This window comes from Petromyzon marinus, chromosome 74, assembly GCF_048934315.1.
Source record: "Petromyzon marinus isolate PM22_M1 ecotype Great Lakes invasive population chromosome 74, UKy_Petmar_22M1.pri1.0, whole genome shotgun sequence".
In the NCBI taxonomy this organism is placed as follows: Eukaryota; Metazoa; Chordata; class Hyperoartia; order Petromyzontiformes; family Petromyzontidae; genus Petromyzon; species Petromyzon marinus.
The window spans coordinates 6705151-6731567 of NC_133740.1; the positions used below are offsets into that span (position 1 = coordinate 6705151).

The 26417-nt window shown below is 51.0% G+C and overlaps 1 protein-coding gene across 6 annotated transcripts in view; it reads right to left on the minus strand.

Annotated features, from left to right (window-relative positions):
- The window catches only part of LOC116958203 (uncharacterized), a 241818-nt gene that overhangs the window by 111371 nt on the left and 104030 nt on the right, over positions 1 to 26417 (minus strand). For all 6 annotated transcript variants that reach the window (XM_076056030.1, XM_076056029.1, XM_076056028.1 and 3 more), the window contains 6 exons: positions 25850 to 25903; positions 15980 to 16024; positions 15516 to 15569; positions 11727 to 11834; positions 7410 to 7463; positions 3683 to 3736 (listed from right to left, as the gene is read on the minus strand). In XM_076056030.1, coding sequence (XP_075912145.1) covers positions 3683 to 3736; positions 7410 to 7463; positions 11727 to 11834; positions 15516 to 15569; positions 15980 to 16024; positions 25850 to 25903 — 369 coding nt within the window. The remainder of the gene's footprint in view (positions 1 to 3682; positions 3737 to 7409; positions 7464 to 11726; positions 11835 to 15515; positions 15570 to 15979; positions 16025 to 25849; positions 25904 to 26417) is intronic.

Consider the following 26417-nt stretch of genomic DNA (forward strand, 5'->3'; position numbering starts at 1 on the left):
GTACACAGTGTGGTGTGTGTGATACACAGTGTGTGGCACACAGTGTGTGATACACAGTGTGTGGTACACAGTGTGTGGTACACAGTGTGTGATACACAGTGTGGTGTGTGTGGTACACAGTGTGTGGTACACAGTGTTCGGTACACAGTGTGTGTGGTACACAGTGTGTGTGGTACACGGTGTGGTAGACGTTGTGGTGTGTGTGGTACACGGTGTGGTACACGTTGTGGTGTGTGTGGTACACAGTGTGGTACACAGTGTGGTACACGGTGTGTGTGGTACACGTTGTGGTACACGGTGTGTGTGGTACACAGTGTGGTACACGGTGTGGTACACGTTGTGGTACACGGTGTGTGTGGTACACAGTGTGTGTGGTACACAGTGTGGTACACAGTGTGGTACACGGTGTGGTACACGGTGTGTGTGGTACACGGTGTGTGTGGTACACGGTGTGGTACACGTTGTGGTGTGTGTGGTACACAGTGTGGTACACAGTGTGGTACACGGTGTGTGTGGTACACGGTGTGGTACACGGTGTGTGTGGTACACAGTGTGGTACACGGTGTGTGTGGTACACAGTGTGGTACACGGTGTGTGTGGTACACAGTGTGGTACACGGTGTGTGTGGTACACAGTGTGGTACACGGTGTGGTACACGGTGTGGTACACGGTGTGTGTGGTACACGTTGTGGTACACGGTGTGGTACACGGTGTGGTACACGGTGTGTGTGGTACACAGTGTGGTACACAGTGTGGTACACGGTGTGGTACACGGTGTGTGTGGTACACGGTGTGTGTGGTACACAGTGTGGTACACGGTGTGTGTGGTACACAGTGTGGTACACGGTGTGGTACACGGTGTGTGTGGTACACGGTGTGTGTGGTACACAGTGTGGTACACGGTGTGTGTGGTACACAGTGTGGTACACAGTGTGGTACACGGTGTGGTACACGGTGTGTGTGGTACACGGTGTGTGTGGTACACAGTGTGGTACACAGTGTGGTACACGGTGTGGTACACGGTGTGTGTGGTACACGGTGTGTGTGGTACACAGTGTGGTACACAGTGTGGTACACGGTGTGGTACACAGTGTGTGGTACACGGTGTGGTACACGGTGTGTGTGGTACACAGTGTGGTACACAGTGTGTGGTACACAGTGTGTGGTACACGGTGTGGTACACAGTGTGTGTGTGTGTGGTACACGGTGTGGTACACAGTGTGTGGTACACGGTGTGGTACACGGTGTGTGTGGTACACAGTGTGGTACACAGTGTGTGGTACACAGTGTGTGGTACACGGTGTGGTACACGGTGTGTGTGGTACACAGTGTGGTACACAGTGTGTGGTACACAGTGTGTGGTACACGGTGTGGTACACAGTGTGTGTGTGTGTGGTACACGGTGTGGTACACAGTGTGTGGTACACAGTGTGGTACACGTTGTGTGTGGTACACAGTGTGGTACACGTTGTGTGTGGTACACAGTGTGTGTGGTACACGTTGTGTGTGGTACACAGTGTGTGTGGTACACGGTGTGTGTGGTACACGGTGTGTGTGGTACACAGTGTATGTGGTACACAGTGTGGTACACAGTGGTGTGTGTGTGGTACACGTTGTGTGTGGTACACAGTGTGTGTGGTACACGGTGTGTGTGGTACACAGTGTGTGTGGTACACAGTGTGTGTGGTACACAGTGTGGTACACAGTGTGGTACACAGTGTGTGGTACACGGTGTGGTACACAGTGTGTGTGGTACACAGTGTGTGTGGTACACGTTGTGGTGTGTGTGGTACACGTTGTGTGTGGTACACAGTGTGTGTGGTACACGTTGTGTGTGGTACACGGCGTGGTACACAGTGTGTGTGTGGTACACGTTGTGTGTGGTACACAGTGTGTGTGGTACACGTTGTGTGTGGTACACGGCGTGGTACACAGTGTGTGTGTGGTACACGTTGTGTGTGGTACACGGTGTGTGTGGTACACGTTGTGTGTGGTACACGGTGTGTGTGGTACACGTTGTGTGTGGTACACAGTGTGGTACACGTTGTGGTGTGTGTGGTACACGTTGTGTGTGGTACACGTTGTGTGTGGTACACAGTGTGTGTGGTACACGTTGTGTGGTACACGTTGTGTGTGGTACACGTTGTGTGTGGTACACAGTGTGTGGTACACGTTGTGTGTGGTACACGGCGTGGTACACAGTGTGTGTGTGGTACACGTTGTGTGTGGTACACGTTGTGGTGTGTGTGGTACACGGTGTGTGTGGTACACGTTGTGTGTGGTACACGTTGTGTGTGGTACACGTTGTGTGTGGTACACGTTGTGGTGTGTGTGGTACACGGTGTGTGTGGTACACGGTGTGTGTGGTACACAGTGTGTGTGTGTGGTACACAGTGTGTGGTACACGTTGTGTGTGGTACACGGTGTGTGTGGTACACGGTGTGTGTGGTACACGTTGTGTGTGGTACACAGTGTGTGTGGTACACGTTGTGTGTGGTACACAGTGTGTGGTACACAGTGTGGTACACAGTGTGTGGTACACAGTGTGTGGTACACGTTGTGTGTGGTACACGGTGTGTGTGGTACACAGTGTGTGGTACACGTTGTGTGTGGTACACAGTGTGGTACACAGTGTGTGGTACACAGTGTGTGGTACACGTTGTGTGTGGTACACGTTGTGTGTGGTACACAGTGTGTGGTACACAGTGTGTGGTACACGTTGTGTGTGGTACACGGTGTGTGTGGTACACAGTGTGTGTGGTACACAGTGTGTGGTACACAGTGTGTGGTACACGTTGTGTGTGGTACACGGTGTGTGTGGTACACAGTGTGTGGTACACGTTGTGTGTGGTACACGTTGTGTGTGGTACACGGTGTGTGTGGTACACAGTGTGTGGTACACAGTGTGTGTGGTACACAGTGTGTGGTACACAGTGTGTGGTACAGTGTGTGTGGTACACGGTGTGTGGTGTGTGTGGTACACGTTGTGGTGTGTGTGGTACACGTTGTGTGTGGTACACGTTGTGTGTGGTACACGGTGTGTGTGGTACACAGTGTGTGTGGTACACGGTGTGTGTGGTACACAGTGTGTGGTACACAGTGTGTGGTACACAGTGTGTGGTACAGTGTGTGTGGTACACGGTGTGTGGTGTGTGTGGTACACGTTGTGGTGTGTGTGGTACACGTTGTGTGTGGTACACGTTGTGTGTGGTACACGGTGTGTGTGGTACACGGTGTGTGTGGTACACGGTGTGTGTGGTACACGGTGTGTGGTACACAGTGTGTGGTACACAGTGTGTGGTACAGTGTGTGTGGTACACAGTGTGTGGTGTGTGTGGTACACGTTGTGGTGTGTGTGGTACACGTTGTGTGTGGTGTGTGTGGTACACGTTGTGGTGTGTGTGGTACACGTTGTGGTGTGTGTGGTACACGTTGTGTGTGGTGTGTGTGGTACACGTTGTGGTGTGTGTGGTACACGTTGTGTGTGGTACACGTTGTGTGTGGTACACGGTGTGTGTGGTACACGGTGTGTGTGGTACACGGTGTGTGGTACACAGTGTGTGGTACACAGTGTGTGGTACACAGTGTGTGGTACAGTGTGTGTGGTACACGGTGTGTGGTGTGTGTGGTACACGTTGTGGTGTGTGTGGTACACGGTGTGTGTGGTACACGTTGTGGTTACCCGTGCCCCCTTGTCTCCGTTGGCCCCGGCGAACCCAGGGAAGCCGGTAGATCCCTGCAGACACCGGTGAGAGACACCACACTCAGCACCACACTCACCACACTCACCACACTCACCACACCACACTCACCACACTCACCATCACACTCACCACACTCACCACCACACTCAGCACCACACTCACACACTCAGCACCACACTCACCACACTCACCACACTCACACACTCAGCACCACACTCACACACTCAGCACCACACTCACCACACTCACCACACTCACCATCACACTCACCACACTCACCACACTCACCACCACACTCAGCACCACACTCACCACACTCAGCACCACACCCACCACACCACACACTCACCACACTCACCACACTCACCATCACACTCACCACACTCACCACACTCACCACCACACTCAGCACCACACTCACCACACTCAGCATCACACCACACTCAGCACCACACTCAGCACTCAGCACCACACTCAGAATTAGTGAGACACTGGTAGTGAGACACTGGGTAGTTGAGACACTGCTAGCGAGACTCTGGGTAGTGAGACACTGGGTAGTTGAGACACTGGGTAGTGAGACACTGGGTAGCGAGACACTGGGTGGTGAGACTCTGGGTAGTGAGACACTGGGTAGGGAGACACTGGGTAGTGAGACACTGGGTAGTTGAGACACTGGGTAGTGAGACACTGGGTAGGGAGACACTGGGTAGTGAGACACTGGGTAGTGAGACACTGGGTGGTGAGACTCTGGGTAGCGAGACACTGGGTGGTGAGACTCTGGGTAGTGAGACACTGGGTAGTGAGACACTGGGTAGTGAGACACTGGTAGTGAGACACTGGGTAGTGAGATACTGCTAGCGAGACACTGGGTAGCGAGACACTGGGTAGTGAGACACTGCTAGCGAGACTCTGGGTAGTGAGACACTGGGTGGTGAGACTCTGGGTAGCGAGACACTGGGTGGTGAGACTCTGGGTAGTGAGACACTGGGTAGTGAGACACTGGGTAGTGAGACACTGGTAGTGAGACACTGGGTAGTGAGATACTGCTAGCGAGACACTGGGTAGTGAGACACTGGGTAGTGAGACACTGCTAGCGAGACACTGGGTAGTGAGACACTGGCTAGTGAGACACTGGGTAGTGAGACACTGGGTAGTGAGACACTGGGTAGTGAGACACTGCTAGCGAGACACTGGGTAGTGAGACACTGGGTAGTGAGACACTGGGTAGTGAGACACTGCTAGTGAGACACTGGTAGTGAGACACTGCTAGTGAGACACTGCTAGTGAGACACTGGGTAGTGAGACACTGGGTAGTGAGACACTGGGTGGTGAGACACTGGGTAGTGAGACACTGCTAGTGAGACACTGGGTAGTGAGACACTGGGTAGTGAGACACTGGGTAGTGAGACACTGCTAGTGAGACACTGGGTAGTGAGATTGCTAGTGAGACACTGGGTAGTGAGACACTGGGTAGTGAGACACTGGGTAGTGAGACACTGGGTAGTGAGACACTGGGTGGTGAGACACTGGGTGGTGAGACACTGGGTAGTGAGACACTGGGTAGTGAGACACTGCTAGCGAGACACTGGGTAGTGAGACACTGGGTAGTGAGACACTGGGTAGTGAGACACTGCTAGTGAGACACTGGTAGTGAGACACTGCTAGTGAGACACTGCTAGTGAGACACTGGGTAGTGAGACACTGGGTAGTGAGACACTGGGTGGTGAGACACTGGGTAGTGAGACACTGCTAGTGAGACACTGGGTAGTGAGACACTGGGTAGTGAGACACTGGGTAGTGAGACACTGCTAGTGAGACACTGGGTAGTGAGATTGCTAGTGAGACACTGGGTAGTGAGACACTGGGTAGTGAGACACTGGGTAGTGAGACACTGGGTAGTTGAGACACTGGGTAGTGAGACACTGGGTGGTGAGACACTGGGTGGTGAGACACTGGGTGGTGAGACACTGGGTAGTAAGGCACTGGGTAGTGAGACACTGGGTAGCGAGACACTGGGTAGCGAGACACTGGGTAGTGAGACACTGGTAGTGAGACACTGGGTAGTGAGACACTGGGTAGTAAGACTCTGGGTAGTGAGACACTGGGTAGTGAGACACTGGTGGTGAGACACTGGGTAGTGAGACACTGGGTAGTGAGACACTGGGTAGTGAGACTGGGTAGTGAGACACTGGGTAGTGAGACACTGGTGGTGAGACACTGGGTAGTGAGACACTGGGTAGTGAGACACTGGGTGGTGAGACACTGGGTAGTAAGGCACTGGGTAGTGAGACACTGGGTAGCGAGACACTGGGTAGCGAGACACTGGGTAGTGAGACACTGGTAGTGAGACACTGGGTAGTGAGACACTGGGTAGTAAGACTCTGGGTAGTGAGACACTGGGTAGTGAGACACTGGTGGTGAGACACTGGGTAGTGAGACACTGGGTAGTGAGACACTGGGTAGTGAGACTGGGTAGTGAGACACTGGGTAGTGAGACACTGGTGGTGAGACACTGGGTAGTGAGACACTGGTAGTGAGACACTGGGTGGTGAGACACTGGGTAGTGAGACACTGGGTAGTGAGACACTGGGTAGTGAGATACTGGTAGTGAGACACTGGGTGGTGAGACACTGGGTGGTGAGACACTGGGTAGTGAGACACTGGGTGGTGAGACACTGGGTGGTGAGACACTGGGTAGTGAGACACTGGGTAGCGAGACACTGGGTAGTGAGACACTGCTAGCGAGACACTGGGTGGTAAGACACTGGGTAGTGAGACACTGGGTAATGAGACACTGGGTAGTGAGACACTGGGTAGTGAGACACTGCTAGTGAGACACTGGTAGTGAGACACTGGGTAGTTGAGACACTGGGTGGTGAGACACTGGGTAGTGAGACACTGGGTAGTTGAGACTGGGTAGTGAGACACTGGGTAGTGAGACACTGGGTAGTTGAGACTGGGTAGTGAGACACTGGGTAGTGAGACACTGCTAGTGAGACACTGGTAGTGAGACACTGGGTAGTTGAGACACTGGGTGGTGAGACACTGGGTAGTGAGACACTGGGTAGTTGAGACTGGGTAGTGAGACACTGGGTAGTGAGACACTGGGTAGTGAGACACTGGGCAGTGAGACACTGGGTAGTGAGACACCGGGTAGTTGAGACTGGGTAGTGAGACACTGGGTAGTGAGACACTGGGTAGTGAGACACTGGGTAGCGAGACACTGGGTAGTGAGACACTGGGTAGTGAGACACTGCTAGTGAGGCACTGGGTAGTTGAGACTGGGTAATGAGACACTGGGTAATGAGACACTGGGTAGTGAGACACTGGCTAGTGAGACACTGGGTAGCGAGACACTGGGTAGCGAGACCAGACCATGAAGAAGGCAACTCTCTCTGTTGTAGGCCAATCAGTTTCAAAGACAACGCAGCGTACATCACAATCGGAGCCACGTTTGTGTGCGCGTTCAAAACGCGTGCGCTGTGCGTGGCCTAACGCAGTCACAGCAGTTGGATGCTCCGATTCGCGTGCCGTGTTTACTCTCTGGCCTACTGGCAAAACCGGCGGTGGGCCTAGGCTCCACCGACTCCTGCCCTTCACCTAAACGGGACTTTACCCAGAGAGCCAAAGACCGTGGATTCCCGCGGCAGCGAAAGCTTCGAAAATCACGATTTTTTTTGCCGGCGAAAAGTTCGCGACGGGTACCTTGACGCCTTGCCGCCCGGGGTATCCCGGTAGCCCCGGCACTCCCAACTTTCCCTGGGGGGGCACACGAAACGGCACGGGGGTTAACCAAAAAATACACAGCCACACACAAGACAGGGTCCACCCCACGCACCCGTGTAGGCTGTCACAGGCTGTAGGGGCAAGTGTTGCTAGCGAGTAGCAGCGCCTACGAAGGCTAGAGACACATAGACTCACACAGAGGCAACAGCAACAACAACAACAACAAGCGCCATTCGCCACCAAGTGGCGGTGACGTCTCCACGACGCTTGTGCCAGGCCATGTGCACCTTGAGGCCAAAATACACGGACGCGCACATGCACACACAAGACAGGGTCCACCCCGTGTAGGCTGTCACAGGCTGTAGGGGCAAGTGTTGCTAGCGTTCAGCAGCGCCTACGAAGGCTACCGGCACTGTGTCCACACACAAAGGGGTGGGTGGCCAGCAACCACGCCCCGGCCGCCTTTGTCTCTCCCCCAGCGGCGATGTTCACTACGCCGCACACCGCTACACCAGCTGCCCATTTGAGGCTGAGTCGACCTAGGGGTGGTGGCCGGGTTCGCAGCGCGTCCTCGCTAGCCACTACAGACAAAGGTCCCCCGTGTAGCCTGTGACACAATGCCGGGGTCAAGCGCTGTTGGAGAGTGGCACCTGGGCTAGGCATCTGGTATGATGCTGATGGTTCTCAGGCCTAGGTTAGACGTCTGGTATGATGCTGATGGTTCTCAGGCCTGGGCTAGGCGTCTGGTATGATGCTGATGGTTCTCAGGCCTGCGCTAGGCGTCTGGTATGATGGTGATGGTTCCCAGGCCTGGGCTAGGCGTCTGGTATGATGCTGATGGTTCTCAGGCCTAGGCTAGGCGTCTGGTATGATGCTGATGTTCTCAGGCCTAGGCTAGGCGTCTGGTATGATGCTGATGGTTCTCAGGCCTGGGCTAGGTGTCTGGTATGATGCTGATGGTTCTCAGGCCTAGGCTAGGCGTCTGGTATGATGCTGATGGTTCTCAGGCCTAGGCTAGGCGTCTGGTATGATGCTGATGGTTCTCAGGCCTGCGCTAGGCGTCTGGTATGATGGTGATGGTTCTCAGGCCTGCGCTAGGCGTCTGGTATGATGCTGATGGTTCTCAGGCCTGCGCTAGGCGTCTGGTATGATGGTGATGGTTCTCAGGCCTGGGCTAGGCGTCTGGTATGATGCTGATGGTTCTCAGGCCTAGGCTAGGCGTCTGGTATGATGCTGATGGTTCTCAGGCCTGGGCTAGGCGTCTGGTATGATGCTGATGGTTCTCAGGCCTAGGCTAGGCGTCTGGTATGATGCTGATGGTTCTCAGGCCTAGGCTAGGCGTCTGGTATGATGCTGATGGTTCTCAGGCCTGGGCTAGGTGTCTGGTATGATGCTGATGGTTCTCAGGCCTAGGCTAGGCGTCTGGTATGATGCTGATGGTTCTCAGGCCTAGGCTAGGCGTCTGGTATGATGCTGATGGTTCTCAGGCCTGCGCTAGGCGTCTGGTATGATGGTGATGGTTCTCAGGCCTGGGCTAGGCGTCTGGTATGATGCTGATGGTTCTCAGGCCTGCGCTAGGCGTCTGGTATGATGGTGATGGTTCTCAGGCCTGCGCTAGGCGTCTGGTATGATGCTGATGGTTCTCAGGCCTGGGCTAGGCGTCTGGTATGATGGTGATGGTTCTCAGGCCTGCGTTAGGCTTCTGGTATGATGCTGATGGTTCTCAGGCCTGCGTTAGGCTTCTGGTATGATGGTGATGGTTCTCAGGCCTGCGCTAGGCGTCTGGTATGATGGTGATGGTTCTCAGGCCTAGGCTAGGCGTCTGGTATGATGGTGATGGTTCTCAGGCCTAGGCTAGGCGTCTGGTATGATGCTGATGGTTCTCAGGCCTGCGCTAGGCGTCTGGTATGATGGTGATGGTTCTCAGGCCTAGGCTAGGCGTCTGGTATGATGCTGATGGTTCTCAGGCCTAGGCTAGGCGTCTGGTATGATGCTGATGGTTCTCAGGCCTGCGCTAGGCGTCTGGTATGATGCTGATGGTTCTCAGGCCTAGGCTAGGCGTCTGGTATGATGGTGATGGTTCTCAGGCCTAGGCTAGGCGTCTGGTATGATGCTGATGGTTCTCAGGCCTGGGCTAGGCGTCTGGTATGATGCTGATGGTTCTCAGGCCTGCGCTAGGCGTCTGGTATGATGCTGATGGTTCTCAGGCCTGGGCTAGGCGTCTGGTATGATGCTGATGGTTCTCAGGCCTGGGCTAGGCGTCTGGTATGATGGTGATGGTTCTCAGGCCTGTGCTAGGCCTCTGGTATGATGCTGATGGTTCTCAGGCCTGGGCTAGGCGTCTGGTATGATGCTGATGGTTCTCAGGCCTGCGCTAGGCGTCTGGTATGATGGTGATGGTTCTCAGGCCTAGGCTATGCGTCTGGTATGATGCTGATGGTTCTCAGGCCTGCGCTAGGCGTCTGGTATGATGGTGATGGTTCTCAGGCCTGGGCTAGGCGTCTGGTATGATGCTGATGGTTCTCAGGCCTAGGCTAGGCGTCTGGTATGATGCTGATGGTTCTCAGGCCTGGGCTAGGCGTCTGGTATGATGCTGATGGTTCTCAGGCCTAGGCTAGGCGTCTGGTATGATGCTGATGGTTCTCAGGCCTAGGCTAGGCGTCTGGTATGATGCTGATGGTTCTCAGGCCTGGGCTAGGTGTCTGGTATGATGCTGATGGTTCTCAGGCCTAGGCTAGGCGTCTGGTATGATGCTGATGGTTCTCAGGCCTAGGCTAGGCGTCTGGTATGATGCTGATGGTTCTCAGGCCTGCGCTAGGCGTCTGGTATGATGGTGATGGTTCTCAGGCCTGGGCTAGGCGTCTGGTATGATGCTGATGGTTCTCAGGCCTGCGCTAGGCGTCTGGTATGATGGTGATGGTTCTCAGGCCTGCGCTAGGCGTCTGGTATGATGCTGATGGTTCTCAGGCCTGGGCTAGGCGTCTGGTATGATGGTGATGGTTCTCAGGCCTGCGTTAGGCTTCTGGTATGATGCTGATGGTTCTCAGGCCTGCGTTAGGCTTCTGGTATGATGGTGATGGTTCTCAGGCCTGCGCTAGGCGTCTGGTATGATGGTGATGGTTCTCAGGCCTAGGCTAGGCGTCTGGTATGATGGTGATGGTTCTCAGGCCTAGGCTAGGCGTCTGGTATGATGCTGATGGTTCTCAGGCCTGCGCTAGGCGTCTGGTATGATGGTGATGGTTCTCAGGCCTAGGCTAGGCGTCTGGTATGATGCTGATGGTTCTCAGGCCTAGGCTAGGCGTCTGGTATGATGCTGATGGTTCTCAGGCCTGCGCTAGGCGTCTGGTATGATGCTGATGGTTCTCAGGCCTAGGCTAGGCGTCTGGTATGATGGTGATGGTTCTCAGGCCTAGGCTAGGCGTCTGGTATGATGCTGATGGTTCTCAGGCCTGGGCTAGGCGTCTGGTATGATGCTGATGGTTCTCAGGCCTGCGCTAGGCGTCTGGTATGATGCTGATGGTTCTCAGGCCTGTGCTAGGCCTCTGGTATGATGCTGATGGTTCTCAGGCCTGGGCTAGGCGTCTGGTATGATGCTGATGGTTCTCAGGCCTGCGCTAGGCGTCTGGTATGATGGTGATGGTTCTCAGGCCTAGGCTAGGCGTCTGGTATGATGCTGATGGTTCTCAGGCCTGTGTTAGGCGTCTGGTATGATGGTGATGGTTCTCAGGCCTGGGCTATGCGTCTGGTATGATGCTGATGGTTCTCAGGCCTGGGCTAGGCGTCTGGTATGATGCTGATGGTTCTCAGGCCTAGGCTAGGCGTCTGGTATGATGCTGATGGTTCTCAGGCCTGGGCTATGCGTCTGGTATGATGCTGATGGTTCTCAGGCCTGGGCTAGGCGTCTGGTATGATGCTGATGGTTCTCAGGCCTGGGCTAGGCGTCTGGTATGATGGTGATGGTTCTCAGGCCTGTGCTAGGCCTCTGGTATGATGCTGATGGTTCTCAGACCTGCGCTAGGCGTCTGGTATGATGGTGATGGTTCTCAGGCCTGGGCTATGCGTCTGGTATGATGCTGATGGTTCTCAGGCCTGGGCTAGGCGTCTGGTATGATGCTGATGGTTCTCAGACCTGCGCTAGGCGTCTGGTATGATGCTGATGGTTCTCAGGCCTGGGCTAGGCGTCTGGTATGATGCTGATGGTTCTCAGGCCTAGGCTAGGCGTCTGGTATGATGCTGATGGTTCTCAGACCTGGGCTAGGCGTCTGGTATGATGCCACGGGGCCCGTGGCCGCTCACCTTCTCGCCGGTGAGGCCGATGGGGCCCGGGTCCCCGGGCAGGCCCGCTCGGCCCTTGGGGCCCTCAGCACCATCCTCACCACGGGGGCCCGCGGCTCCCAGCTCACCCTGACGGCACGGGGGGGTTAGGGGTGAGGGGTCACACGGGGAGGGGGGTAGGGTCACGGGGAGTCACGGGGGGGTTAGGGGTGAAGGGTCACACGGGGAGGGGGGTAGGGTCACGGGGAGTCACGGGGGGTTAAGGGTGAGGGGTCACACGGGGAGGGGGGTAGGGTCACGGGGAGTCACGGGGGGGTTAGGGGTGAAGGGTCACACGGGGAGGGGGGTAGGGTCACGGGGAGTCACGGGGGGTTAAGGGTGAGGGGTCACACGGGGAGGGGGGTAGGGTCACGGGGAGTCACGGGGGGGGTCACATTGGGGGGGTCACATTGGGGGGTCGCCACGCTCGCCGCTTTGACCGGGGCCCCTTCACTCTGCACCCCTAAACATCTCATAGCCACGGTGGCTATGAGATGTTGACTACCTCGCCTGGTCTACAGGAGGTCTGTGTCTCTCTCTCATCATCATCACGGTGGCTATGAGATGTTGACTACCTCGCCTGGTACACAGGAGGTCTGTGTGTCTCTCTCTCATCATCATCACGGTGGCTATGAGATGTTAACTACCTCGCCTGGTATACAGGAGGTCGTGGGTTCGATCCCGATCCCGACCCTGACGATGCCTGCTGCTGCTGGATGTTTGGACTACTACTACGACTACTACGACTACTACCACTACTACTACTACGACTACTACTACGACTACTACTACTACTACGACTACTACAACTACTACTATTTCTACTACTACGACTACTACTACGCTAACCGCTGCACCACCGCTCCCGATGACAACAACAACCGCCATTCGCCACTAAGTGGCGGTGACGTCACCACGTCGCTTGTGCCAGGCTATGTGCACCTTGAGGCCACGTGAAGTGTCGAACGCCCGCTGGCAGGAGGTCACGGGGCAGACCCAGGTGCCACGGGTCGACTGACTGAGATGACTGGCTGATGCACCACCTGTGCCCCCTACTGTGCTAACCTGCTGTGCTTTAGCCACCCGGCGCTCCGCTCGTTGTTGTGAGCGTCGCTCCTCCGCCCTCTATTGTTGTTGGAGGGCGACTGCCTCCAACTGCCCAGTAGCGTCCGTCACGAGCCTCCTCCACAGAGGCCGATCCTGACACCGCTGGTACCAGTCATCGGCAAGTCCACTCAGCTCCACGTCCTCCTGTACCACATCACTCCATCTCTTCTCTAGCCCGTGCCGCGCCCGTTTAGCCGCCTCGATCCGGCCGAACAAAAGCTGTTTCGGCATGCGGTGGCTGGGCATGCGTGCTACATGACCCAGCCATCGCAGCCTTGCCTGCCGGAGGAGCTCACCGATGGGACCTTGCCCAGATCTTTCAAGGATTTGTGAGCTCCTCACACAATCCAGTTTGGTTAAACCCAGGATGGATCGTAGGCAGGCCAGCCTAAATGTTTTTAACCGGCGAAGATGTTCCATTAGGGGGGTCCACGTTTCGCAGCTGCCCTCCAATCACTCCAGCCCAGGTGCCAGCATCATGACCAACTCGGGCATTGAAGTCACCCACCAAGATGACTCTATCCCGAGGGGCCACTTTAGCCACCACCTGTGACAGGAGGTTATATAAGGCATCTGACTCATCGGCTTTGCCTGCATCCCTCCACGGATGTTCGTCTTCGGTGGGGGCATAAGTAACCACGACCACCACTCCTCGCCTCCGGTTGATGGGAAGGCGAGCCCAAAGTAGCCTGGGGCTTACAGCTTCCCACACCTCACCGCCACGCTCCCCCGCCCCCTTCATTATTTTGTTCAAAAGAAGACCCACACCATGTTGTTTGGCAGTCTGCTGCCCCGAGTAGAGGACTGTCCACCCCTCATGGTGGCAGGAGCCAGAGCCGGTCCACCGGACCTCCTGAATGCCACATAGATCCAGGCGGTACCGGTCCAGCTCCCGACATAGGAGTGGCAGCCTCTCCTCCGCATTGAGCGTTCGAACATTCCACGTGGCCACCCGTAGTGGCTTTTCGTTGTTTCTGGACGAGCCCCGAGGGTAGATATTCAATCTCCTGGCTCCGCCAATTGGGGTTTGGCCAGGAGACGTCATAGACGCCTGGCCCCCCGGGGCCTCCGGCACAAGCTTATTAGTTACATACTTAATTCGCGGTTTAGTGGTAATTAATTGAAGGTGGAGGGGTTACCAGCCCCTCGCACCCGTCCAGAGCCCCCGTTCAGCCCCTGTGGTGGACACATATGCCATGAGGGGAGGAGCCAATCACAATTGGACCTCCCCCCACAGCACTGTCCACGACAGAGTTGCCCGTCCGGCACACACAGACACACACAGTGAGACACACACAGACACACACACACACACACGTACACACACACACACGTACGTACACACAGACACACACACGTACGTACACACAGACACACACACACACACGTACACACAGACACACACACAGACACACACACGTACGTACACACAGACACACACACACGTAGACACAGATAAACACACACACGTACGTACACACAGACACACACACACACACGTACACACACACACGTACACACGCACAGACACACACACACGTACGTACACACAGACACACACACACACGTACGTACACACAGACACACATACACACGTACGTACACACAGACACACACACACGTACGTACACACAGACACACACACACGTACGTACACACAGACACACACACACACACGTACGTACACACAGACACACACACACGTACGTACACACAGACACACACACACGTACACATACACAGACACACACACACACGTACGTACACACAGACACACACACACAGACACACACACACGTACGTACGTACACACACACAGACACACACACACGTACAGACACAAACACACACACGTACGTACACACAGACACACACACACACACACGTACGTACACAGACACACACACACGTACGTACACACAGACACACACACACGTACACATACACAGACACACACACACACACGTACGTACACAGACACACACACACACGTACACACAGACACACACACACGTACACATACACAGACACACACACGTACGTACACACAGACACACACACACAGACACAGACACACACACACGTACGTACGTACACACACACAGACACACACACACGTACAGACACAAACACACACACGTACGTACACACAGACACACACACACGTACACATACACACGTACACACACAGACACACACACATACACACACAGACACACACACATACACACACATACATACACACACACACCACACACATACACACACACACATACACACACAGACACACATACACATACACACACCACACACACACACACAAGTACACACACACGTACACACACACGTACACACACACGTACACACACACACACACACAGACACACACACACACACATACACACACACACACCACACACACATACATACACACACACACAGACACATACACACACACACACACCACACACACTAACACACACACACACAATGACACACACCACACACACACACATACACACAGTGACACACACCACACACACACACATACACACACCACACACACACACACATGTACATACACACATACACACACACACTAACACTAACACATACATACACAGACACACACACCCTACACACACAACGTCTGCGTGTACTAACCTGCTCGCCTTTGGTTCCAGAGTCTCCCTTGGCACCCGCGACGCCATCCTCACCCTGGACAGAGAGACAACCATCACCATCACAATCATCACTACCACCACCACCACCACTGTGAACCACATCGCCCTCGGTACCCCCCCACCCCCCATCAGCGAGGGGCGAGCGAGGGGTGAGGAGCGAGGGGTGAGCGAGGGGCGAGCAAGGGGCGAGGAGCGAGGGGTGAGCGAGGGGCGAGCGAGGGGGAGTAGCGAGGGGCGAGCGAGGGGTGAGCGAGGGGCGAGCGAGGGGCGAGCGAGGGGCGAGCGAGGGGCGAGCGAGGGGTGAGCGAGGGGTGAGCGAGGGGTGAGCGAGGGGCGAGCGAGGGGTGAGCGAGGGGTGAGCGAGGGGCGAGTGGGGGGCGAGTGAGGGGTGAGCGAGGGGCGAGCGAGGGGTGAGCGAGGGGTGAGGCGTGGAGTGATCCTCACCTTCTCACCCTTGTGGCCCTTGAGTCCTCGGGCACCCTCCGCTCCCTAGGGCGGGGGACAGCAGGAGGTCACGTCACTCACCATCGTCACTCACCATCACTCACCACCACTCACCACCGTCACTCACCACCACTCACCACCACTCACCGTCACTCACCGTCATCACTCACCATCACTCACCGTCATCACTCACAGTCACTCACCACCGTCACTCACCATCACTCACCGTCACTCACCGTCACTCACCACCGTCACTCACCGTCACTCACCGTCATCACTCACCGTCACTCACCGTCACTCACCATCGTCACTCACCATCGTCACTCACCGTCACTCACCGTCACTCACCACCACTCACCGTCACTCACCATCACTCACCACCACCACTCACCGTCACTCACCGTCACTCACCGTCACTCACCACCACCACTCACCGTCACTCACCGCCACTCACCACCACCACTCACCGTCACTCACCGTCACTCACCACCGTCACTCACCGTCACTCACCGCCACTCACCGTCACTCACCACCACTCACCACCACTCACCACCACTCACCGCCACTCACCGTCACTCACAGTCACTCACAGTCACTCACCACCGTCACTCACAGTCACTCACAGTCACTCACCACCGTCACTCACCGTCACTCACCGTCACTCACCACCGTCACTCACCGCCACTCACAGTCACTCACCGTCACTCACCGTCACTCACCACCGTCACTCACCGTCACTCACCACCGTCACTCACCACCACTCACCGTCAATCACCGTCACTCACCACCGTCACTCACCGTCACTCACCGCCACTCACCGTCACTCACCGTCACTCACCACCACTCACCACCACTCACCGCCACTCACCGTCACTCACAGTCACTCACAGTCACTCACCACCGTCACTCACAGTCACTCACAGTCACTCACCACCGTCACTCACCGTCACTCACCGTCACTCACCGCCACTCACAGTCACTCACCGTCACTCACCACCGTCACTCACCGTCACTCACCACCGTCACTCACCACCACTCACCGTCACTCACCGTCACTCACTCACCGTCACTCACCACCGTCACTCACCACCACTCACCACCGTCACTCACCACCACCACTCACCGTCACTCACCACCGTCACTCACAGTCACTCACCGTCACTCACCACCACCACCACTCACCGTCACTCACCGTCACTCACCACCACCACCACTCACCGTCACTCACCGTCACTCACCACCACCACTCACCGTCACTCACCACCACTCACCGTCACTCACCGTCATCACTCACCGTCACTCACCACCGTCACTCACCGTCACTCACCGTCACTCACCACCGTCACTCACCACCACCACTCACCGTAATCACTCACCGTCACTCAACACCACTCACAGTCACTCACCACCGTCACTCACCACCGTCACTCACAGTCACTCACAGTCACTCACCGTCACTCACCACCACTCACAGTCACTCACCGTCACTCACCACCGTCACTCACCACCACTCACCGTCACTCACCGTCACCACTCACCGCCACTCACCGTCACTCACCACCGTCACTCACCGTCACTCACCACCACCACTCACCGTCACTCACCGTCACTCACCACCACTCACCGTCACTCACCGTCATCACCACCGTCACTCACCACCACTCACTGTCACTCATCACCACTCACCGTCACTCACCGTCACTCACCACCGTCACTCACCGTCACCACTCACCATCACTCACCACCACTCACCGTCACTCACCACCGTCACTCACCACCACCACTCACAGTCACTCACCGGCACTCACCGTCATCACTCACCGTCACTCATCACCACTCACCGCCACTCACCGCCACTCACCGTCACTCACCACCGTCACTCACCACCGTCACTCACCGTCACTCACCGCCACTCACCACCGTCACTCACCGTCACTCACCGCCACTCACCACCGTCACTCACCGTCACTCACCGTCACTCACCGTCACTCACCGCCACTCACCACCGTCACTCACCGTCACTCACCGTCACTCACCACCATCACTCACCATCGTCACTCACCGTCACTCACCATCGTCACTCACCGTCACTCACCGTCATCACTCACCACCACTCACTACCACTCAACACGACTGTGGTGCAGTGTAGTGTAGTGTGGTGTAGTGTAGTGTGGTGTGGTGTAGTGTGGTGTAGTGTGGTGTAGTGTGGTGTAGTGTAGTGTGGTGTAGTGTAGTGTGGTGTAGTGTGGTGTGGTGTAGTGTGGTGTGGTGTAGTGTGGTGTAGTGTGGTGTGGCGTGGTGTGGTGAGATGTAGTGTTGTGTAGTGTGGTGTGGTGTAGTGTGGTGTAGTGTAGTGTGGTGTAGTGTGGTGTAGTGTGCTGTGGAGTAGTGTGGTGTGGTGTAGTGTGGTGTGGTGTAGTGTAGTGTAGTGTGGTTTGGTGTGGTGTAGTGTGGTGTGGTGTAGTGTGGTGTAGTGTGGTGTGGTGTAGTGTGGTGTAGTGTGGTGTGGTGTAGTGTGGTGTGGTGTAGTGTGGTGTAGTGTGGTGTAGTGTGGTGTGGTGTAGTGTGGTGTGGTGTATTGTGGTGTAGTGTGGTGTAGTGTGGTGTAGTGTGGTGTGGTGTAGTGTGGTGTAGTGTAGTGTGGTGTAGTGTGGTGTAGTGTAGTGTGGTGTAGTGTGGTGTAGTGTAGTGTGGTGTAGTGTAGTGTGGTCTAGTGTGGTGTAGTGTGGTGTGGTGTAGTGTGGTGTAGTGTGGTGTAGTGTAGTGTGGTGTAGTGTGGTGTAGTGTAGTGTGGTGTAGTGTGGTGTAGTGTGGTGTAGTGGGTGTGGTGTAGTGTGGTGTAGTGTGGTGTAGTGTGGTGTAGTGTAGTGTGGTGTAGTGTGGTGTAGTGTAGTGTGGTGTGGTGTAGTGTGGTGTGGTGTAGTGTGGTGTAGTGTGGTGTGGTGTAGTGTGGTGTAGTGTGGTGTGGTGTAGTGTGGTGTAGTGTGGTGTAGTGTGGTGTAGTGTAGTGTGGTGTGGTGTAGTGTGGTGTGGTGTAGTGTGGTGTAGTGTGGTGTGGTGTAGTGTGGTGTAGTGTGGTGTGGTGTAGTGTGGTGTGGTGTAGTGTGGTGTAGTGTGGTGTAGTGTGGTGTGGTGTAGTGTGGTGTGGTGTATTGTGGTGTAGTGTGGTGTAGTGTGGTGTAGTGTGGTGTGGTGTAGTGTGGTGTAGTGTAGTGTGGTGTAGTGTGGTGTAGTGTAGTGTGGTGTAGTGTGGTGTAGTGTAGTGTGGTGTAGTGTAGTGTGGTCTAGTGTGGTGTAGTGTGGTGTGGTGTAGTGTGGTGTAGTGTGGTGTAGTGTAGTGTGGTGTAGTGTGGTGTAGTGTAGTGTGGTGTAGTGTGGTGTAGTGTGGTGTAGTGGGTGTGGTGTAGTGTGGTGTAGTGTGGTGTAGTGTGGTGTAGTGTAGTGTGGTGTAGTGTGGTGTAGTGTAGTGTGGTGTGGTGTAGTGTGGTGTGGTGTAGTGTGGTGTAGTGTGGTGTGGTGTAGTGTGGTGTAGTGTGGTGTGGTGTAGTGTGGTGTAGTGTGGTGTAGTGTGGTGTAGTGTAGTGTGGTGTGGTGTAGTGTGTGTAGTGTGGTGTGGTGTAGTGTGGTGTAGTGTGGTGTAGTGTGGTGTGGTGTAGTGTAGTGTGGTGTAGTGTGGTGTGGTGTAGTGTGGTGTGGTGTAGTGTAGTGTGGTGTAGTGTAGTGTAGTGCGGTGTGGTGTAGTGTAGTGTGGTGTAGTGTGGTGTAGTGTGGTGTGGTGTAGTGTGGTGTAGTGTAGCTGTGGTGTAGTGTGGTGCTGTAGTGTAGTGTGGTGTAGTGTAGTGTGGTGTAGTGTAGTGTGGTGTGGTGTAGTGTGGTGTAGTGTAGTGTGGTGTGGTGTAGTGTGGTGTAGTGTGGTGTGGTGTAGTGTAGTGTGGTGTAGTGTGGTGTAGTGTGGTGTGGTGTATAGTGTAGTGTGGTGTAGTGTAGTGTATAGTGTAGTGTAGTGCGGTGTGGTGTGGTGTAGTGTGGTGTAGTGTGGTGTGGTGTAGTGTGGTGATAGTGTGGTGATAGTGTGGTGATAGTGTGGTGTAGTGTAGTGTGGTGTGGTGTAGTGTGGTGTAGTGTATAGTGTAGTGTATAGTGTAGTGTAGTGCGGTGTGGTGTGGTGTAGTGTGGTGATAGTGTGGTGTAGTGTGGTGTAGTGTGGTGTAGTGTAGTGTGGTGTAGTGTAGTGTATAGTGTAGTGTAGTGCGGTGTGGTGTATAGTAGTGTATAGTGTAGTGTAGTGTATAGTGTAGTGTATAGTGTAGTGTAGTGTATATTGTAGCGTAGTGCGGTGTGGTGTGGTGATAGTGTGGTGATAGTGTGGTGTAGTGTAGTGTGGTGTAGTGCAGTGTAGTGTGGTGTAGTGTGGTGTAGTGTAGTGTATAGTGTAGTGTAGTGTATAGTGTAGTGTATAGTGTAGTGTATAGTGTAGTGTATAGTGTAGTGTGTAGTGTATAGTGTAGTGCATAGTGTAGTGTATAGTGTAGTGTATAGTGTAGTGTATAGTGTGGTGTATAGTGTAGTGTATAGTGTAGTGTATAGTGTAGTGTATAGTGTAGTGTATAGTGTAGTGTGTAGTGTATAGTGTAGTGTATAGTGTAGTGTGTAGTGTATAGTGTAGTGTATAGTGTGGTGTATAGTGTAGTGTATAGTAGTGTAGTGTATAGTGTAGTGTAGTGCGGTGTGGTGTATAGTAGTGTATAGTGTAGTGTATAGTGTAGTGTATAGTGTAGTGTATATTGTAGCGTAGTGCGGTGTGGTGTGGTGATAGTGTGGTGATAGTGTGATGTAGTGTAGTGTGGTGTAGTGCGGTGTAGTGTGGTGTAGTGTGGTGTAGTGTAGTGTATAGTGTAGTGTAGTGTATAGTGTAGTGTATAGTGTAGTGTATAGTGTAGTGTATAGTGTAGTGTATAGTGTAGTGTATAGTAGTGTAGTGTATAGTGTAGTGTATAGTGTAGTGTATAGTGTAGTGTGTAGTGTATAGTGTATAGTGTAGTGTATAGTGTAGTGTATAGTGTAGTGTATAGTGTGGTGTATAGTGTGGTGTATAGTGTAGTGTATAGTGTAGTGTATAGTGTAGTGTGTAGTGTATAGTGTAGTGTATAGTGTGGTGTATAGTGTAGTGTATAGTGTAGTGTATAGTAGTGTAGTGTATAGTGTGGTGTATAGTGTAGTGTATAGTGTAGTGTATAGTAGTGTAGTGTATAGTGTGGTGTATAGTGTAGTGTATAGTGTAGTGTATAGTGTATAGTGTAGTGTATAGTGTAGTGTATAGTGTAGTGTAGTGTATAGTGTAGTGTATAGTATAGTGTATAGTGTAGTGTATAGTGTAGTGTATAGTGTAGTGTATAGTGTAGTGTATAGTGTAGTGTATAGTATAGTGTATAGTGTAGTGTATAGTGTAGTGTATAGTGTAGTGTAGTGCGGTGTGGTGTGGTGATAGTGTGGTGATAGTGTGGTGTAGTGTAGTGTATAGTGTAGTGTATAGTGTAGTGTGGTGTAGTGTAGTGTATAGTGTAGTGTGGTGTAGTGTAGTGTATAGTGTAGTGTGGTGTAGTGTAGTGTATAGTGTAGTGTATAGTATAGTGTAGTGTATAGTGTAGTGTATAGTATAGTGTAGTGTATAGTGTAGTGTAGTGTATAGTGTAGTGTATAGTATAGTGTAGTGTATAGTGTAGTGTATAGTGTAGTGTATAGTGTAGTATATAGTGTAGTGTATAGTGTAGTGTATAGTGTAGTGTGTAGTGTGTAGTATAGTGTATAGTGTAGTGTATAGTGTAGTGTAGTGTATAGTGTAGTGTATAGTATAGTGTAGTGTATAGTGTAGTGTATAGTGTAGTGTATAGTGTAGTATATAGTGTAGTGTATAGTGTATAGTGTAGTGTATAGTGTATAGTGTAGTGTATAGTGTAGTGTATAGTGTAGTGTGTAGTGTATAGTGTAGTGTATAGTGTAGTGTATAGTGTATAGTGTAGTGTATAGTGTAGTGTATAGTGTAGTGTATAGTGTAGTGTATAGTGTAGTGTATAGTGTAGTGTATAGTGTAGTGTATAGTGTAGTGTATAGTGTAGTGTATAGTGTATAGTGTAGTGTATAGTGTAGTGTATAGTGTATAGTGTAGTGTATAGTGTAGTGTATAGTGTAGTGTAGTGTATAGTGTAGTGTATAGTGTATAGTGTAGTGTATAGTGTAGTGTGTAGTGTATAGTGTAGTGTATAGTGTAGTGTATAGTGTATAGTGTAGTGTATAGTGTAGTGTATAGTGTAGTGTATAGTGTAGTGTATAGTGTAGTGTATAGTGTAGTGTATAGTGTAGTATATAGTGTAGTGTATAGTGTAGTGTATAGTGTAGTGTATAGTGTAGTGTATAGTGTATAGTGTAGTGTATAGTGTAGTGTATAGTGTAGTGTATAGTGTAGTGTAGTGTATAGTGTAGTGTATAGTATAGTGTATAGTATAGTGTATAGTGTAGTGTATAGTGTAGTGTATAGTGTAGTGTATAGTGTAGTGTATAGTATAGTGTATAGTGTAGTGTATAGTGTATAGTGTAGTGTATAGTGTAGTGTATAGTGTAGTGTAGTGCGGTGTGGTGTGGTGATAGTGTGGTGATAGTGTGGTGTAGTGTAGTGTATAGTGTAGTGTATAGTGTAGTGTGGTGTAGTGTAGTGTATAGTGTAGTGTGGTGTAGTGTAGTGTATAGTGTAGTGTGGTGTAGTGTAGTGTATAGTGTAGTGTATAGTATAGTGTAGTGTATAGTGTAGTGTATAGTATAGTGTATAGTGTAGTGTAGTGTATAGTGTAGTGTATAGTGTAGTGTATAGTGTAGTGTATAGTGTAGTGTATAGTGTAGTATATAGTGTAGTGTATAGTGTAGTGTATAGTGTAGTGTGTAGTGTGTAGTATAGTGTATAGTGTAGTGTATAGTGTAGTGTAGTGTATAGTGTAGTGTATAGTATAGTGTAGTGTATAGTGTAGTGTATAGTGTAGTGTATAGTGTAGTATATAGTGTAGTGTATAGTATAGTGTAGTGTATAGTGTAGTGTATAGTGTAGTGTATAGTGTAGTGTGTAGTGTATAGTGTAGTGTATAGTGTAGTGTGTAGTGTATAGTGTAGTGTGTAGTGTATAGTGTAGTGTATAGTGTAGTGTATAGTGTAGTGTATAGTGTAGTGTATAGTGTATAGTGTAGTGTATAGTGTAGTGTATAGTGTAGTGTAGTGTATAGTGTAGTGTATCGTGTAGTGTATAGTGTAGTGTATAGTGTATAGTGTAGTGTATAGTGTATAGTGTAGTGTATAGTGTAGTGTATAGTGTATAGTGTAGTGTATAGTGTAGTGTATAGTGTAGTGTATAGTGTAGTGTAGTGTATAGTGTAGTGTATAGTGTAGTGTATAGTGTATAGTGTAGTGTATAGTGTAGTGTGTAGTGTATAGTGTAGTGTATAGTGTAGTGTATAGTGTATAGTGTAGTGTATAGTGTAGTGTATAGTGTAGTGTATAGTGTAGTGTATAGTGTAGTGTATAGTGTATAGTGTAGTGTATAGTGTAGTGTATAGTATATTTGATATATATGTATATAGTGTATAGTGTAGTGTATAGTGTAGTGTATAGTGTAGTGCATAGTGTAGTGTATAGTGTATAGTGTAGTGTGTAGTGTATAGTGTAGTGTATAGTGTATAGTGTAGTGTATAGTGTATAGTGTAGTGTGTAGTGTATAGTGTAGTGTATAGTGTAGTGTATAGTGTAGTGTGTAGTGTAGTGTATAGTGTAGTGTATAGTTGTATTGTAGTGTATAGTGTAGTGTATAGTGTATAGTGTAGTGTATAGTGTAGTGTATAGTGTAGTGTAGTGTATAGTGTAGTGTATAGTATAGTGTATAGTGTAGTGTATAGTGTAGTGTATAGTGTAGTGTATAGTGTAGTGTAGTGCGGTGTGGTGTGGTGATAGTGTGGTGATAGTGTGGTGTAGTGTAGTGTATAGTGTAGTGTATGTGTAGTGTTGTGTAGTGTAGTGTATAGTGTAGTGTGTGTATAGTGTAGTGTAGTGTATAGTGTAGTGTGGTGTAGTGTAGGTATAGTGTAGTATGTAGTTGTATAGTGTAGTGTATAGTGTAGTGTATAGTTAGTGTATATGTGTGTGAGTGTATAGTGTAGTGTATAGTGTTAGTGTAGTGTATAGTGTAGTGTATAGTGTAGTGTATAGTGTATAGTGTAGTGTGTTATAGTGTAGTGTATAGTGTAGTGTATAGTGTAGTGTAGTAGTGTAGTGTATAGTGTAGGGGGTAGTGTTAGTGTATAGTGTAGTGTATAGTATAGTGTAGTGTATAGTGTAGTATATAGTGTAGTGTATAGCTATAGTGTATAGTGTAGTGTATAGTGTAGAGTGTAGTGTATAGTGTAGTGTATAGTGTAGTGTGTAGTGTATAGTGTAGTGTATAGTGTGTGTAGTGTATAGTGTAGTGTGTAGTGTATAGTGTAGTGTATAGTGTAGTGTATAGTGTAGTGTATAGTATAGCTGTAGTGTATAGTGTATAGTGTAGTGTATAGTGTAGTGTAGTGTATAGTGTAGTGTATAGTGTAGTGTATAGTGTAGTGTATAGTGTAGCTGTATAGTGTATAGTGTAGTGTATAGTGTATAGTGTAGTGTATAGTGTAGTGTATGTGTAGTGTATAGTGTAGTGTATAGTGTAGTGTAGTGTATAGTGTATAGTGTAGTGTATAGTGTAGTGTATAGTGTAGTGTATAGTGTAGTGTATAGTGTAGTGTATAGTGCTATAGGTAGTGTATAGTGTAGTGTATAGTGTAGTGTATAGTGTAGTGTATAGTGTAGTGTATAGTGTATAGGTAGTGTATAGTGTAGTGTATAGTGTAGTGTATAGTGTAGTATATAGTGTGTGTATAGTGTAGTGTATAGTGTAGTGTATAGAGTAGTGTATAGTGTATAGTGTAGTGTATAGTGTATAGTGTAGTGTGTAGTGTATAGTGTAGTGTATAGTGTAGTGTATAGTGTATAGTGTAGTGTATAGTGTATAGTGTAGTGTGTAGTGTATAGTGTAGTGTATAGTGTAGTGTATAGTGTAGTGTGTAGTGTAGTGTATAGTGTAGTGTATAGTGTAGTGTATAGTGTATAGTGTAGTGTATAGTGTATAGTGTAGTGTATAGTGTAGTGTAGTGTATAGTGTAGTGTATAGTGTATAGTGTAGTGTGTAGTGTATAGTGTAGTGTATAGTGTAGTGTATAGTGTAGTGTGTAGTGTATAGTGTAGTGTATAGTGTATAGTGTAGTGTATAGTGTAGTGTATAGTGTGTAGTGTAGTGTATAGTGTAGTGTATAGTATAGTGTAGTGTGTAGTGTATAGTGTAGTGTATAGTATAGTGTAGTGTATAGTGTAGTGTATAGTGTAGTGTATAGTGTATAGTGTAGTGTATAGTGTATAGTGTAGTGTAGTGTGTAGTGTATAGTGTAGTGTATAGTGTAGTGTATAGTGTATAGTGTAGTGTATAGTGTAGTGTGTAGTGTATAGTGTAGTGTATAGTGTAGTGTATAGTGTAGTGTAGTGTATAGTGTAGTGTATAGTGTAGTGTATAGTGTATAGTGTAGTGTATAGTGTAGTGTATAGTGTAGTGTATAGTGTAGTGTATAGTGTATAGTGTAGTGTAGTGTATAGTGTATAGTGTAGTGTATAGTGTAGTGTATAGTGTATAGTGTAGTGTATAGTGTAGTGTATAGTGTAGTGTATAGTGTAGTGTATAGTAGTGTTTAGTGTAGTGTATAGTGTAGTGTATAGTGTAGTGTAGTGCGGTGTGGTGCGGTGTGCGTGGCACTGTACCTTGGCTCCGCGTGATCCTGGATACCCGACGCTCCCCTGCGGTCCCTGGACTCCCTGTGAACGGGCACAGGGAACAGGCACGTGGTGAGTCACGTGGTGAGTGACGTGGTGAGTCACGTGGTGAGTCACGTGGTGAGCGGCGTGGTGAGTGATGTGGTGACGTGGTGAGTGACGTGGTGAGTCACGTGGTGACGTGGTGAGTGACGTGGTGAGTGACGTGGTGAGTGACGTGGTGAGTCACGTGGTGAGTCACGTGGTGAGTCACGTGGTCACGTGGTGAGTGACGTGGTGAGTGACGTGGTGAGTGACGTGGTGAGTCACGTGGTGAGTCACGTGGAGTGACGTGGTGAGTCACGTGGTGAGTCACGTGGTGAGTCACGTGGTGAGTGATGTGGTGAGTGACGTGGTGAGTCACGTGGTGAGTCACGTGGTGAGTGACGTGGTGAGTCACGTGGTGAGTGACGTGGTGAGTCATGTGGTGAGTGACGTGGTGAGTGAGGTGGTGAGCAGCGTGGTGAGTGATGTGGTGAGTCACGTGGTGACGTGGTGAGTGACGTGATGAGTCACA